The sequence below is a fragment of the Macrotis lagotis genome, chromosome X, assembly GCF_037893015.1.
Source record: "Macrotis lagotis isolate mMagLag1 chromosome X, bilby.v1.9.chrom.fasta, whole genome shotgun sequence".
Taxonomy (NCBI): Eukaryota; Metazoa; Chordata; class Mammalia; order Peramelemorphia; family Peramelidae; genus Macrotis; species Macrotis lagotis.
This window is the reverse complement of record NC_133666.1, coordinates 4,444,255-4,459,849: the sequence shown is the minus strand read 5'-3', so window position 1 is coordinate 4,459,849 and position 15,595 is coordinate 4,444,255. Positions and strand designations below refer to the sequence as shown.

Below are 15,595 nucleotides of genomic sequence, written 5' to 3'. Positions count from 1 at the left end.
GACCCTTCCCACGGGACACCGTATCTGTCTTGGCATGGCTGAAGAGAGGCTCCAGGCTACCCATTTCTGGCCGCCTCCTTCCTCTCTGGGAATGCAGAGGGAGGCCCTGCCTAAGCATTCACAGCTGGGGCCCAGTGGTCACTGCTGACTAGCTTGGAGGACCAGCTTGGAGAACCCCCGGGCCTAGTGTGCGGTCAAGAGAGTAAGGATTCTTCCCTCTGAAGCTGAAATGCCCAGAGCGTCTCTAGAGCTTGGAATCAGGGCATTGGGGGGATGCCAGACCCTGATCCCTGTCCTGCTCTTAAGTGGGTTGGCCTCATGGAGAGAGGACCCAGGAAAATCCTATAAAATGTAGTGGCTAAGGGACCCGGGAAGGATTTTCTGATTGGAAGGGTCTGGATCGTAGGACTGCACTCCTTCAGGAGGGGACATTGCATCATTCATGTCTGGTACCATCTTTTTGAATGATCTTTGAGCACCTTGTTTGCTTTCATTCCTTTTGGTTCCGTTTCACTTCAACCATTTCTCAACATCCCCTTTCTCCTGAATTTAAACAAAAATGCCTGGCAAGGCTGCCGAGTCTGGCAGTGTATGTGAGGGCTATTTCCACCCGTGTGTGTGTGTTTTCACCCTGGTTTTCTGTGGCACTCATCTAAGCTCAGCTGCCACATCTTTTTGGTTCTGCTTTCGTTGCTTCACGTCACTTCATAGTGTGCTCAGACTTCTCTCAGGCCCCAAGGCAGTGGGTACAGCAAAGGAGGTGACAGTGGAGAGAGGCTTTTCCTAAGCTTGTTTCCCTGGTCTCAGGTGACAGCTCAGGATGTTCGGAAGGAGAGCCCCCTGCTCTTCAAGTTCCGGGCCAAGTTCTACCCTGAAGACGTGTCAGAGGAGCTGATTCAGGACATCACCCAGAGGCTCTTCTTCCTGCAAGTGAAGGAGGGCATCCTTAATGATGACATCTACTGCCCACCAGAGACTGCTGTCTTGCTGGCCTCCTATGCAGTTCAGTCCAAGTATGGCGACTTCAACAAGGAGGTGCACAAGGCTGGCTACTTGGCTGGGGATAAGCTGCTGCCCCAGAGGTATGACCAGAAGGACCAGGAGATCCTCCTGCTCTCCCTAATGACACTCTTAATTGCTTAAGCTTCCCATTTCTCTCTCTGTAAAAGGGGCACAAAATACACACCAAATCTTCCAGAGTGCTTGTGGGGAAAGTGCTTCGGAAAAGCTTCCATGCTTTAGACATGAAAGCTAGTAACAAATAAGACTTGGAGCTGGACCTTAAGGTTGTAACTGTTGACTTTCTTCGTAGAGTCTTGGAGCAGCACAAGCTGAACAAAGACCAATGGGAGGAGAGGATCCAGGTGTGGCATGAGGAGCACCGGGGCATGCTGAGGTGAGGCTGCCGACCCTGCCCCCTCTGACCACCCTCACGCCTGGCCAGGCATTCCATTTTTTTTTTTGAACAATCATGTGAAATTCCCTATGCTGATCACTGATGGAGGACCATTTGGAATAAGTTGATATTGGCCCTGGCTTCAGAGAGCTTATAGTCTAGGAAGGGGAGAAGATATAAACAGATGGTTCAGATATTCATTAAGCATCTATTGTGGACCAAGCACTAAGAGACAAAAGAGAGCCCCTACCCTTACCCTCAAGTATCTTCCTATCTAATAATAGATATCCACTATTACATCCCTCAAGGGATTCAGGGAAGGTATACCAGGAAGTCTTAGGGGTTGGGGTTGACAGACACCAGAGAGCATCATGGAAAAGTTTTCAGGGGTGGTACTAGAACTTCAGTAGGAGATGGAAAAAGGGAGAAAGCAGCATGAAATTGAGAGCTGAAAGATGCCAGTTGGCATCCCAGCTGTTGCTTTCCCATATGTCCTTTGGCAAGTAGCTTAATTTCTTTGGGCCTCAGTCTTGCCTCTCTGTAAAGGGGAGGACTGGAGGACTGGTCTCAATTTCCCTGTTGCCTATCCACTTGAATTCTGCTTCTGTAACGACATTTCAGGTATTGGGAACAGTGTAGGCAAAAACCTGCGGTCAGTAGAGCTCTGTGGGAGTTTAGAGGGGTAGGTTTGCTGTGTCTGGAGATTGTGTGGAATGGAAGTTATATGAGGGAGAAGGGAAGAATGGGACCAGATAATGGAAGGCCCTGAATGTGCCCTTTGCCCATTGAGGATCCCTGTGCCAAGCTCAGGTTTAGAATGAAGGCCACACCAGGTGAAGGATGGATGAGGATGGGCCTAGTTGAAGATGGGGGAAAGATGGAGAGGTGAGTGAAGTGGTCCTACCATGTGTCTGTCTCCTTCTCTGGCTTTCAGGGAAGATGCTGTCCTGGAATATTTGAAGATAGCTCAGGACCTGGAGATGTATGGGGTCAATTACTTCAACATCAAGAACAAAAAGGGTTCTGAACTGTGGCTTGGTGTGGATGCCCTGGGACTTAATATCTACGAGCAGAATGACAGGTGAGGGGGGGGGGGCCCAGACCTGTCCCCACTGCTTACTGGGGCTCTCTAGGCCCTAATATGGAGGAAGATTTGTCATTGCCTCTAGGCAGGAATGTTCCTTGGACCAACATCTGGGCCATGACCAGTTCAGGAGATAAGCTAAATGTCTTCATGTCTTTCTTGTCAGCTGGAATCATCATTGACCAGACAGTCCACTTCACAGCTGATTTCCACAGGGACCATGTGGAGACATAGATCTTTGTTTTTTGTGAAGTTTTTTGGGTTCATCTCTCCTCCTCTACCCTTCCCAGCCACCCATTTAAAATAGGGACTAAAGAGACAGAATTCCTTTTACCTTTGTTTTGGCAAAAGGACTGTTGGGGCTACTTTGCTTCATCCTGATGAAGAATAGAGCATGCTGGGCTTGGTTGGGACCAGAAGATCTGAGTCTTAGCTGTGGCACTAACTCACCAGCCATCCATGGGAGCCCGGGCAGAGTCCCTCCCTTCTTATGCTGTTAGCTGGAGAGCACTTGCTAAGCCAGTGGTGAGGAGCATTGCAGGCACTGGGGTTCCCTTCTGCTATGATCTTCTCTATGTCCTCTCCTATAGGCTGACCCCCAAGATTGGCTTCCCCTGGAGTGAAATCAGGAACATTTCCTTCAATGATAAGAAATTTGTCATCAAGCCAATTGACAAGAAGGCTCCGGTAAGTGATCTTTGTCCCTCTCTGGCCAGGATCTGGGCCTGCTTGACCCTTTGATGACAACAGAACACCAAAAACCAATGGCATGACCGAATCTTTTTGAAGTGTCACTTTAGGACCGGGGCAGGAGACTTCTGACTTGTGAGACCAGATGGATCTGGGGTTGCCAAGGCAACCACAGGATTTGAAATTCTGTAACTCTTAATAGCTTTTTAGGGGTGAATTAATTAAATGGTTGAGCAAATATAGCCTGTAAGTGATGTTATAACTATCCAAATGGTCCTTGTCAGAAAAAAAGGTTCCCTACTCCTGCTTTAGAAAGTAAAGGACAGAGAAGAAATTTGTCATGGGGAAAAGGAAGTAAATGAAAAAGTTTCCTAGACTAGGAGAAAGCTAAGTAAGGTGATGGGGTAGAAAGAATATTCAGTGTGGAATCAGAAACCCCCAGTTTTACTCCAGGTTTCCATGGCCTAGAGGACCATAGGTAAGCCACTTTTATTTTATTTTTTTTGTTTATAAAGATTTTATTTATTTTGAGTTTTACAATTTTTCCCCTAATCTTACTCCCCCCCACCCCTCACAGAAGGCAATCTGTCAGTCTTTACATTGTTTCCATGTTGTCCATTGATCCAAATTGAGTGTGATGCCAGAGAAATTAGATCCTTAAGGAAGAAACAAAGTACACGAGATAGCAAGATCAGACAATAAGAAATCGTTTTTTTTCCCCTAAATTAAAGGTAATAGTCCTTGGTCTTTGTTCAAACTCCACAGTTGTTTCTCTGGATACAGTTGGTATTCTCCATTGCAGAGAGCCCCAAATTGTCCCTGATTGTTGCAGCTGATGCGATGAGCAAGTCCATCAAAGTTGATCATCACCCCCATGTTGCTGTTAGGGTGTACGGTGTTTTTCTGGTTCTGCTCATCTCACTCAGTATCAGTTCATGCAAATCCCTCCAGGCTTCCCTGAATTCCCATCCCTCCTGGTTTCTAATAGAACAATAGTGTTCCATGACATACATAGACCACAGTTTGCTAAGCCATTCCCCAATGGAAGGAAATTTACTTAATTTCTACCACAAACAGGTCTGCCATGAATATTTTTGTACAAGTGATGTTTTTACCCATTTTCATCATCTCTTCAGGGTATAGATCCAGTAGTGGTATTGCTGGATCAAAGGGGATGCACATTTTTGTCACCCTTTGGGCATAGTTCCAAACTGCTCTCCAGAAAGGCTGAATGAGTTCACAACTCCATCAACAATGTAATAGTGTCCCAGATTTCCCACAACCCTTCCAACAATGATCATTATCCTTTCTGGTTATACTGGCCAGTCTGAGAGGGGTGAGGTGGTACCTCAGAGAACCTTTAATTTGCATTTCTCTAATAATTAATGATTTAGAGCAATTTTTCATATGGCTATGGATTGCTTTGATCTTCTCATCTGTAAATTGCCTTTGCATATCCTTTGACCATTTGTCAACTGGGAATGGCTTTTTTTAAAGAAATTATGACTAAGTTCTCTGTATATTTTAGAAATGAATCCTTTGTCAGAATCATTAGTTGTAAAGATTGTTTCCCAGTTTACTGCATTTCTTTTGATCTTGGTTACAGAAACCACTTTTATTTTGTGAACCTCTTAGTTTCTCTTTAAAATGAAGTCTCTTTCACCTTTACAGATGCGATCCTTTGTGAGACTTGGGCAAGCCCCTTCCCTTCCCTAGACCTCAGTTTCCTTCTTGGTAAAATGTGAAAGCATCCCTGCCCCTTGCAGTTCTGTTGTGCTCTGTTCCAGGATTCTAAGCTTAGTGACCTTGCCACCAGGTTGGATATCTGTAACTGAGTATAGGTGGTCCAAATAGCCCAGATTTAGAAGAGTGAGGTAGAAAGGAGTTGACTTTTATAGGCCTGGTCTTGGACTGGGAGGATTGTCAAACACAGATGTGGTCATGGGGCCAGCAGGCAGAAGAGAAGGCTGCTCCAGCCCCCTGATGGCAGGGTTGGGGCAATCACTGGGAGAGGATCTTAGAATTGCCTGTTTGTTAGTAAAGCCAAGGAATCTTTTTTGCCAACCACCCAAGGAGGTATCACCTGACCTTCTAGTGACAGGAAGCTGCCTGTCTGTTGTCCTGGCTGGACCTGACTTGACATTAACCCTTTTCTCTTTTTTGGCCCAGGCTGAGGTGTGCTCATCAACATAGGCAACTCCCTCTCCCAGTGCAGCTGGGCTGCTGTCCCATCATTTATACTGCTAGGTCCTGTCCTAACTAGGGTTCATGCCCAGCTCCCACTGACTCTATTTTTGGGCACTCTCTTGCTCTTTACCCATCTGGCATGATTTTCTTTTCTTTTTTTTTTTAGGTTTTTTTTGCAAGGCAATGGGGCTAAGTGGCTTGCCCAAGACCACACAGCTGGGTAATTTTTAAGTGTCTGAGGCTGGATTTGAACTCAGGTCCTCCTGACTCCAGGGCTGGTGCTCTATCCACTGTGCCACCTAGCTGCCTCATTCTGGCATGATTTTCAAATGTATTTTCAAACTTCAACTTTACTTGATACTTTACTTGATACTCCTTTTTGGTTTTATACTATTTGTAAAGTCATTTCCCAATAAAACCTTGATTGCTCTAGAAACCATCCTCTTGGAACAAAAAAAGCAACTTGACCATATTGGGCAGGGTTTGCAACTTTTGGTGATCCTTGCCTCTCACCCCTTACCCTCACACACACCTTTGTTGACGACTCCCATATCCCCTGTGACCAAGAATGGATTCGCTTACCTTTAGGGTCTGTCATGTCATTGGATTTGCTTGCTTTCATCCTTATGAATCTTCCCTTTCCTCGAATTCTTTGGGAGAAATTCTTTGGTTTTCTCATTCTCTTATGGTGGAATTCTGTTGCATTTCATTCAACTTGGTTCAATTGATGGGTGCCCATTGACATTCCAGTTCTGTTCTCTGATTAAAAAAATTGCAGTGATTTTGGTTTGGGGGTTGATAAGTCATTCATTGTGCTTGCAGTCCATTGAAACCTCCAGTTCTTCTTCCTCACCAACTGCTGTCTGACCACCCTTCCTCTATGCTTGAAATGGCCTTGCCTGGTTCCTCCCCAGCTCATTAGCACAGCTTTGGGACATGGAGTCTTCAGTTTGCCAGTTCCCCCTCCTTGTCTTGGGTCACCTGACCCAACATAGGCATGTGCTCTATTTTTAAAAGTAATTATACACACACATACACACACACATATAGAGAGATTCACATTTTCTTGAAAGCTAATTCCAACATGTCACCTATAGTGACAAACCCTAAGCTGGTGGTGTACCTGGCACCCTGATACCTCTTCAGTGCCAAGACTGAGAAGAACTCACATCTCTTCTCAGCTTTGCAGTTGACAAGACTCTGATCTTTGGCTTAAAAATGGGCCAGTGTTGCCTAATGGTTAGAGAACCAATCCTGGCACCAGGAAGTCCTGCCTCAGACATGTAAGATCCTGGAAAATCACCTGGTCTCCTGGTGCCTCAGACAACAGAGCAGGTCCAGTCCCTGGCCTTACTTGGCCTACTGAGATCTATAGATGGTAAAGGAAACCACATATTAGTACAGCTGGGGAAACTCAGTCTGAGGGCAGCGGCCTGTGGCTCACAAATGGCAGAGTCTTTACAATCCAGGTCCAGGGTTCCTTTGTCACACCATGTCAACTGTTCTTGACTTTGACCTCCTCAATATCATTCTCTTTCTCTTCCCTCTCTTGTCACCACTAGGACTTTGTGTTCTATGCCCCCCGTCTACGCATCAACAAACGTATCCTGGCACTGTGCATGGGGAACCATGAGCTATACATGCGACGCCGCAAGCCAGACACCATCGAGGTGCAGCAGATGAAGGCCCAGGCCCGGGAGGAGAAACACCAGAAGCAGATGGAGAGGTGAGTGCCAGGCTTTGGGGACAAAGCCTGGGTGGGAGGAGCTTTATCAGGTGAATGACCTCGCTGGCAGCACCCATCAGTGAGAAATGGAAATGGGACACCTAGAATGGACCAAGAAGGGGCTTAAAGTCCCTACTCAGTGCAAGGTCTGGAAAGGAGTTGGAGGTGGCAGTGAAGACTGGCCCAGGGGAAGAGAAAGCTGCCTGGCTATTAGGTGGTGGTGTGGGTTCCCAAAGGACCTGGTTGGAAGCTGGAAAATGTGCACTGAGAGGTGGCCTAGCACTGGGACTCAGGAAACCCTGAGTTACTTCCTCAGACACTTACTAGTTTTGTGACCCTGGACAAGTCACTTCACTCCCTGTCTGCCTCAATTTCCCCCAGTTGTCTAAGGAGGATAATAATGTTACCGACTGCCATGGTTGTTGTGAGGATCCAATAAGATAATGATTATAAAGTACTCTGCAAACATAGACACGCTCGAGAAATGTCAGCTGCTGTCATCACCATTCTTGTTATTATCACTGTCATCATTAGGAGCTTTATAACTGCCTGGGAGGACAGGCATCAGGCCTCTCTTTTGTGCAGGTTCCTCTGGTTCCCGGCACATGGTAGATGGAGAGGTTATCTAGCCAAGGGATCCCTGGCTTAAGGCCTGGAATCCCAGGAAATAGCAGAGGCAGGCTTTGAACTTCATCTTGGGAAGTGGAAAGGACCTCAGTCACCATGAGCCCATTTCTCAGACCCTTCTCACCCCCACCATCTTTGAACCTGCTCTCACAACAAAGGATCAGTTAGCTCAAATCAACTTCCAAACACCATCCTCTGACAGTTTGCACAGAAGTGTGTACAACATTTTACTCCTATAGTCCTCACCCCTCAGCTGAAGGGGGGGAGGGACACGTGCTTGGCAGATGTTCTGAGTCCTGTTGTGGGTAGGATCCCTTTGAAATCTTCCTTTCTGTTTCCTTTTTTTAAAATAAATTTTAAAATGTGTTTTCCCAAGTACATGCAAAGATACTTTGCAACATTCAGTTTTTTGTTAAGTTTTGAGTTTCAGCATGTTTCTTCTTTCCTGTGTCTTCCCTCCCCTCTCCTTTTTCTAATCGTAGCCTCTCCCTGGCCATATTGGCCTCTTCTCTCTCTGCTGCCCAAAATCATCCTCGGTTCCCTCATCCTTAAATCTTCCTGTGATTCTGCCATTGGCCTCCACCCTCTGTGAAGAAGGCCCTCCCTCCCTTTTCCACCCCCAGACCTCACTTTACAGTCTTCTGTTTGGAATCCCAGTGTGTGAAACATAGAACGAGAGAAAAACAAGGACCAGGGAAAAATGACTTTCCCAGGGTCATGCTGTGATCTCTGCTCCACTGAATGCGTTCCACCAGTGGCCTTGGTCTACTGAGTTCCTTGGCCTGAGCTACGTTTCCAAGCACAGAGGAGGGATGAGGGAGGATTGAGGGGGCCTCTGAACCTGAAATAGGTTCCTTCCTCATTTCTACCTTTTAAAGTCCCTCCTTCATGGCTTGGTCTTGGGCAGCCAATCTGGGGAATCTTCCCTGATCTCAGCTTCTGGAATCATGGGACCTGGGTTCAAACCTCATTGCTACTGTTACCTCTCTGACTATGGGAAGAATCATTTTATCTCCATGGGCCTCAGTTTACTGAACTCCAAAAAGAGGGGATCAGACTAGTTAACTTCTGAGACCTTGGGCGAGTCCTTTCTCCTCCTTCAGCCTCAGTTTCCTCTTCTGTCAGATGAGGGAGTAGGTCTAGCTGTCCTGAAGTTCTTTTCTTCCCAGCCCTAGATCTAGGTGCCTGTGATCCCAGTTGGGGGAATCCTTCCTCAGGTTTCTCTAAAATGTTTTGTCTACATTTTCCCTGGCTGGCCTCACCCTCCGCCTTGTCTTATGCTTAGTGGGCAGAAAATATTCACCCGGTAAAACTCCTTGTGAACTCTGACTTTCCCCCCTTGCCACCTGCTCCCCCAAGCTAAGAACAGTTGCTGTTTAATAGATGTTTGCTAAATTGAATTGAAAGGGTTCCCTAGGTGGGATGGGCATGGTCTCTGCCATGCTGGGTAAACTGGGACCCCAACTTCTTTTTGGTGGTTTCTCTTGCTAAGTGCCTGCTATTTCCCATTTTGTTCCCTGGACCCTCCAGGGCTCTTTTGGAGAATGAAAAGAAGAAACGAGAGCTAGCTGAGAAGGAGAAGGAAAAGATCGAGAGAGAGAAGGAGGAACTGATGGAGAAACTGAGGCAGATTGAGGAACAGACCAAGAAAGCTCAGCAAGGTACCCAAGGGACCTTGAGGGGTTGGGAAGGCAGAGGGATGTTAGAGTCTTCTGAGATGAGGAAAGCCCTTGAGATCATGGGTATGGGACTCATTGCCCCATTGGTCGAGGCAGCTGCAGCCCTTGTGCATCATCTCACTGTGATTCAGTCTCTTCAGGGATTCCTCCTGGGGAAGGACTTGAAAGCGGGTGGGGGGGGGGTGTGATGGTGTGGAGAGGCTGAGAAAACTCCTAAATGATGAGAGTTATCCAAAAGTAGACTGAGCTACCTCCTCAGGTAGTGAGCTCTCTGCCACTGCCTTCAAGGAAGAGGCTGACTGAACCCCCCTCCCCCTTGTTGGGGATCAGCATTGCTTGGTCAGGTATGACTGGGTTCCTACCAACTCTGAGAGTTTGGGCCTCCACATATGGGCACCGTCTTCGGGTGGGTGGCAAGGGGGTGCGGGGTGGGGGAGGAATAGCCTTGGTCTCATCTGCCATCTTCTTCCACCCAGAACTGGAAGAGCAGACTCGGAAAGCTCTGGAGCTAGAAGAGGAGCGAAAGCGAGCCCAGGATGAGGCTGGAAAACTGGCCAAGGAGCGTCAGGAGGCTGAGGAGGCCAAAGAGGCCCTACTGAGGGCCTCAAGGGACCAGAAGAAGACCCAGGAGCAGCTGGTAAGGTCACATAGGGCATGCACGCTGAGCTAGGGGAACGAGTATGCACGTGTGTGTCTGTGTACACTGGTATGCCCCACAGCACAGGACAGTAGTTTTGCCCTGAGGGGCTGGAAAGGGATGAGGAGATACTCTTCTTTCAGGGATCAGCTAGGCCCAGTTGGAGTGGCTTCCAGGCACACCTGGGTAGCAGCTGTGGGGCTGTGGCTCCATTGTCTCTAGGTGCTGGTCTCAGGGGGCAGGACAAGCATGGAAAACAGTAGTGCTAGAAGTCCCCAGAGGAGTGGATGCTCATGGGTGCTCCACCTTGTTGAGGTACACCTCCCAGCACCTCCCAGTAGGTGCCTGCAGCCTGGTCTGGCCACTTGCTGTCATTCTTTTTAAACTCAGGATCTGTTTGGAATTTCATCTCTATTCCTTAAGGCCTGTGTGACCCTCAGAAAGTTACTCAATATGCCCAAATTCAGTGAGGAAGGGGCAGTGTACAGTCCACATGCAGGGTCTGTTTGGTAGAATGAAGAGGCTTTTGACCTCCCCCCGCCCCTGTCCCCAAGTATTCAAGCCTGTACCAGGCTCTCCTGGTGTCAAGGACACAAGTGTATGTGGAACACTTGGTTCTTGTAAGTCAACAGTGTGACATGGCTACCATAAAGACCTGCCTCTCCTTGGGCCACATGAAGAGAGGGAGCTGAAGGGGGCCAGCTAGGTGGTGTAGTGGATAGATCACCCCTGGAGTCAGGAGGACCTGAGTTCAAATACGGCTTTGGACACTTAATAATGACGTAGCTGTGTGGTCTTGGCCAAGTCCTGTCATCTTAAAGAAATAAAATAATAAAAGGAGAGGGAGCCGAGAGTGAGTGGGTAGCCCTTAAAGTTCTGTGATGTGACAGAAGGACCTTGTGAGGTGCCTCTGAAGTTCCCCTGAACTTGGCATCTAGAGGAACAGACTGGGGGCAGCGGGGAGCCTTGGGTGGCAGACCCCAGTTTAGCCCAGTTGCTTTTGGGGTCCTTCAGTGGCTTGGCTATCCTCATTTTTTTGGGTCATTCCAGTGTTTATCATAATGCTTAATAAAGAAATACATAAATTAATTCATTAATAACGAAGTAGGTGCTTCATAAATGGGATTGATTGTGGGGAAGCAAAGAAGAGCAGCAAACCAGCCTCTGTCCTGGGAGTAGGTGGGAAGACTGGAGCCCTCGGGCTCATAGTGGGTCCTGGCTCACTCCCCTCTTCAGGCCTCCGAGATGGCAGAGTTGACAGCCCGGATTAGCCAGTTGGAGATGGCCCGACAGAAGAAAGAGAGTGAGGCTGTGGAGTGGCAGCAGAAGGTGAGGCAGGAACCACTGGGTGGGGTGGGTTGGGGTAACCTCTGGCCATCCTCAGTGCCTTGGCCTGGGCCACAGGCTAGATTGGGGAGCTCTAATGCCCTGTGCAGGGCATGTGATGTTTTTGAATGTCAACTTTCTTATTCTTAAAAGGGAAGGGGGATGTTACTGGAAGGTATCTTCTCTCTACAAAACTTGAAAGCCTCAGAGAAATGGCAGCTGATTTCTGCCTGGTGGTCTTCTTTGGACCCCTGCTGGCCACATAGTGACCAATGAACATTATCTATGTCGGACTGTATTTTTCTTTCTTTTGTTAAACATCCCAATGATCTTGTCCTTTGGAGTTTGCTGGCTTTGAACTGCCACCTATTTTCTAGTGGATAAAGAATCTTCCTTGGTTCAGGAAGCTTTGGATCTTGCCTCTGACAACTACTGGTAGGGTGATTCTGCATAAATCAATCCCAGTGCTTTGGCTCCAGCCTGCATGGGTTCACCTGGCAGTTGAAATCTCAGGTCAGGCTCCCTACCAGTCCTGGCTCACATTGGCATGTTTTACCACACAGGCCCAAATGGTCCAGGAGGACCTGGAGAAGACCCGGGCTGAGCTGAAGAATGCTATGAGCACGCCCCATGAGAATGAGCAGGATGATGAGCAGGATGAGAACGCGGCTGAAGCCAGTGCTGAGCTGCTGGCTGAGGCCTCCACCAAGGACCGCAGTGAGGAAGAGCGGACCACTGAGGCGGAGAAGAACGAGCGGGTCCAGAAACACCTGAAGGTAGCTGGGGGAAAGAGGGGGGTAGCCACAGACTCAGTGGGCTCACCCTCCCTGTCCAACTGTGCCAACCTGCATGCCTTCTGGGTGCAAGGCCTCAGGCATGTGGGTGCCCACTGGAAGGGCAGAAGGTGGGGAATCCATGGGTAGAAGAGGGGAAGTAGATTGCCAAGGGGAGGTCAGGAGGAGCAAGCTATGAGGGTCAAGTTATTAGTAGGTATGATTTAGTAGAGAGAGCACTGAGCTTGGAGGTAGGGAGATCTGGGTTCGAGTTCTACCATGTGACCCTGGGCAAGTCATTTTAATTCTCTAGGCCTCAGTTTCTTCATCTGTGAAATGGGATTGGTCTTGTGACCTCTAAGGTCCCTGTAATCCTTGGTCAAAGGAACTCCGTGACCTTCACCCTTACTTGCCACTTCCTTTTCTTGAATGAAATTTGGAGAACTTTGAACCAAAAGATTTCTTAAACTCCTGAAGGTTCTGTGCTTGGGCAGCCAGCGCTTGGGTTGTACCTGGGGGCAGGGTATTAAGGGTGAGTTCATTCACCTGAAGAACTGTTCCAAGGGAGAACCTACTGTTCTGGGTGTTGGAGGAAGTCCAGTGTAGAATAGCTGAGGCCCCTTGCCCTCATGGAAGTTTCATTCTAGTTGAGAAGGCATGAGCTCAGCTAGTTTAATATGTGATATTATATTAGTAAGGGGCAGAACAAATATCTGGGCAAGGGACTCTGGGAAATTGGAGACAGGACAAAAATCATGGAAGGAAGGCAGAAATGGAGTCTGCATGCTGGGTGGTCTATGGGCAAAGGCACAGAGATGATGGCAGGGGAGAGAAATGTCCCATCCCCTCCCCCTTCTGTCAGGAAGTTTGGTCGAATCCAAAGCCCTCCTGTGGCCATTCTTTTTGTCCTCTCCTGGAGGTGAGCAGCAGCGCCCCATCTTTTAAGTGACCTGGATTCGAGTTCCGGCTTCGACACTTACTATCTGAGTGACCTAGGCAAGTCACAACTTTTCTGAGCCTTAGTTTACTCTCTGGTTAATAGTTGTGCTGTCACCTGTTCAGGGATTGTCATGAGGGAAAGTTCTTTGTCAGTCAATACATGCTGTGTCCATGTGAGTGGCCATCATCATCATTACCAGGGCTCAGGCTGGGCCTCTCTCCTGCCTGCATGGTCAGAATGCCCTTTTCAGCTTCTCTTCTGCTCTCCTTCCCTCCCCACCCCCCAACCTAGGCCCTGACCTCAGAGCTGGCCAATGCCCGAGATGAGACCAAGAAGACAACCAACGACATGATTCACGCAGAGAACATGCGTCTGGGACGTGACAAGTATAAGACCCTGCGTCAGATCCGCCAGGGCAACACCAAGCAGCGAATTGATGAATTTGAGTCCATGTAATCCTCTGGTCCCTATGCCCCCATCTCCCAAGCCATCTCTGACTTCTCCCACCCCTGCCTTTGCCCTATCTGAACCAACCAACTGGGCTCTCCAGGGGCCCCAGAGCACAGGAGATGGAAAGGGAGAGAAATTCAAACCCCTTCCTTCCCTCTTCCTTCCTCTCAGCTCCCAGCTTAGACCAGGCCCTGACTTGCCTTCTCCAGAGGCTCCATTCCTAGCCTTATCCTCCATGGTTCACTTCTGGGCTTGTCCTTTTCTCCTTCTTCTGTAGGGCACAGTGTCTAGGCCCATGTGGTTCTTCTCCAAGTTCCTGTGCAGGCTCAGTACAGGCCAGGGGGAGGACGAGGGCTAAGACTCTTGAAGGGAAAGGGAAGCAATCTTAGCTTTCTCACACCAAAGATCAGAGAGAGATAGTCCCCAAGCCTGCTCTGCCTAGGACCTCTCAGGTCACTAGGAGAGGAGAGAAATCAGGCCCTTCCTGAAGGTTTCCCTTCCTAGACCCTGGCCCAGTTCAGTGGTTCTGCTGACCCAACACCCTAAGAGAAAGAGGGAGGGGGGACAGGGGGAGAGGGAGAGAGAGGGAGGGAGGGAGGGAGGGAGAAAGCTCCAAGCAAGACACCAAAAATCATCACCAAGTCTTGGCTGCCCAGCACCCCCAAGCAAAACAGTGCCTTAGAGGAGCTGTTTGGGTGCCTTATGGGGGCTGTTGAGGAGGCCTTCTTATTGGCCACCCGTGCCTTGGGGGCTGTCCCTTCTCCCCACCACCCCTACAGCCCATAGCTCCCTGTCCTGGGGAAGGGGCCACCTAGCTCTCTCCTGCCTCTGTGGCATCTGCCATGTTCTTAAGACCTGAGCAGACAAGGGGACTCCTATCAACCGGTCCCTCTTCCCCTCTATGGGAAGATTGCCAAAGGTGGATGTGCCCCCAAGCTGCTCCAGTCCCCTAAGGCACACCTCTTTGGTGTGTGTAGAGGACCTAGGACCATGCTCGCCAATATTAGTATCCCTGCAAACAGCCCCTTCGAGGATGTATTGCTAGGGATGAGGCTGGCTCTGGGTTATTTTTCATTTGATTACCTCCCCAGTCCTCCTGACAAATCAATACCATTCAAAATCCTGGCCCCTCCCTCCCACCTCACCCCACCCAGCATACTTCTGAGCCATCCTTACCAGGATGGCTGAGGGGCATCAGGATCCTCCCAGTATGATTTCCCTGTCCACCATCTAATACAACTGAAATTTCCTCCTTCCTCTTATGCAGAAATAGAATCTGGTTCTTGTCTCAAAGCAGGGCTGCATTTTGGCCTCCCATCCCTCCCTCACCTTGTATACTGTATTATAAAGAAGATATTTTGCAGGAAATTAATGTAAAACGCTTTCTGTATCAATGATGACATCGTCACAGTAGGTCACGCTAGATTGTTTTATTATTATTATTATTATTTGTTCTGCAGCTTTTTTTCCCCCAGTTTTTGACCTGGTTTCTCTGGGTCTGACAGGCCTGACTTCTCCCTCTTCCCTTCCCCAGTTGAGCAATGGTGAGGGGATGTGATGGGAGGGGAGGGGAGGGGTGGCCTTACATCTGCCTTCCTTCCAAAGTCTCATGTTTTGCTGTAAAATGTACCAGCCATTTTGCTGTCCCTGGCCTCTAGCAGTTAAATTGAGGTGTCCCTGTTGGCAAGATAAGGGGGCAGTAATTAGCCCCATGGGAAGCTTGGGCAGAAGACTAGACTTTGTGCGTGCGTCTTATATGTATTTGTTTTGTTATTTGTCTGGAGGGGTTTATTATCAGGTCACATCATGTTTGGTTTCAGTGCCAATAAAATTGAAGCTACCCCCACACTGTGGCTTGGTTTCAGTTATTCAAAGAACATTTATTAGGTGCCTACTGTGTGAGGGAGGGCCCTGACTGGTTTGAAAGCTTGGGAGTGGCAGGGAAGAAGGGCCAGAGCTGGGATGTGACTTCTGTTCTTTTGTGAGCTGAGTTCAAATTTTACCTCAAACACTAGCTGTGTGTAATCCTGGGCAAATCATTTAACAAAAGCTCGTTAACCTCTGTTTACCTCTGGAGAAG

At 48.5% G+C, this 15,595-nt stretch overlaps 1 protein-coding gene across 2 annotated transcripts in view; it reads left to right on the top strand.

Annotated features, from left to right (window-relative positions):
- MSN (moesin) overlaps positions 1-14,092 on the top strand; it is a 128,222-nt gene extending 114,130 nt beyond the window's left edge. For both annotated transcript variants that reach the window (XM_074207760.1, XM_074207761.1), the window contains exons 4-13: positions 808-1,082; positions 1,313-1,396; positions 2,331-2,477; positions 3,071-3,167; positions 6,920-7,083; positions 9,241-9,371; positions 9,866-10,026; positions 11,263-11,355; positions 11,916-12,128; positions 13,357-14,092. In XM_074207760.1, coding sequence (XP_074063861.1) covers positions 808-1,082; positions 1,313-1,396; positions 2,331-2,477; positions 3,071-3,167; positions 6,920-7,083; positions 9,241-9,371; positions 9,866-10,026; positions 11,263-11,355; positions 11,916-12,128; positions 13,357-13,521 — 1,530 coding nt within the window. In that variant the 3' untranslated portion in view covers positions 13,522-14,092. The remainder of the gene's footprint in view (positions 1-807; positions 1,083-1,312; positions 1,397-2,330; positions 2,478-3,070; positions 3,168-6,919; positions 7,084-9,240; positions 9,372-9,865; positions 10,027-11,262; positions 11,356-11,915; positions 12,129-13,356) is intronic.
- The last annotated feature ends 1,503 nt before the right edge of the window (positions 14,093-15,595 follow it).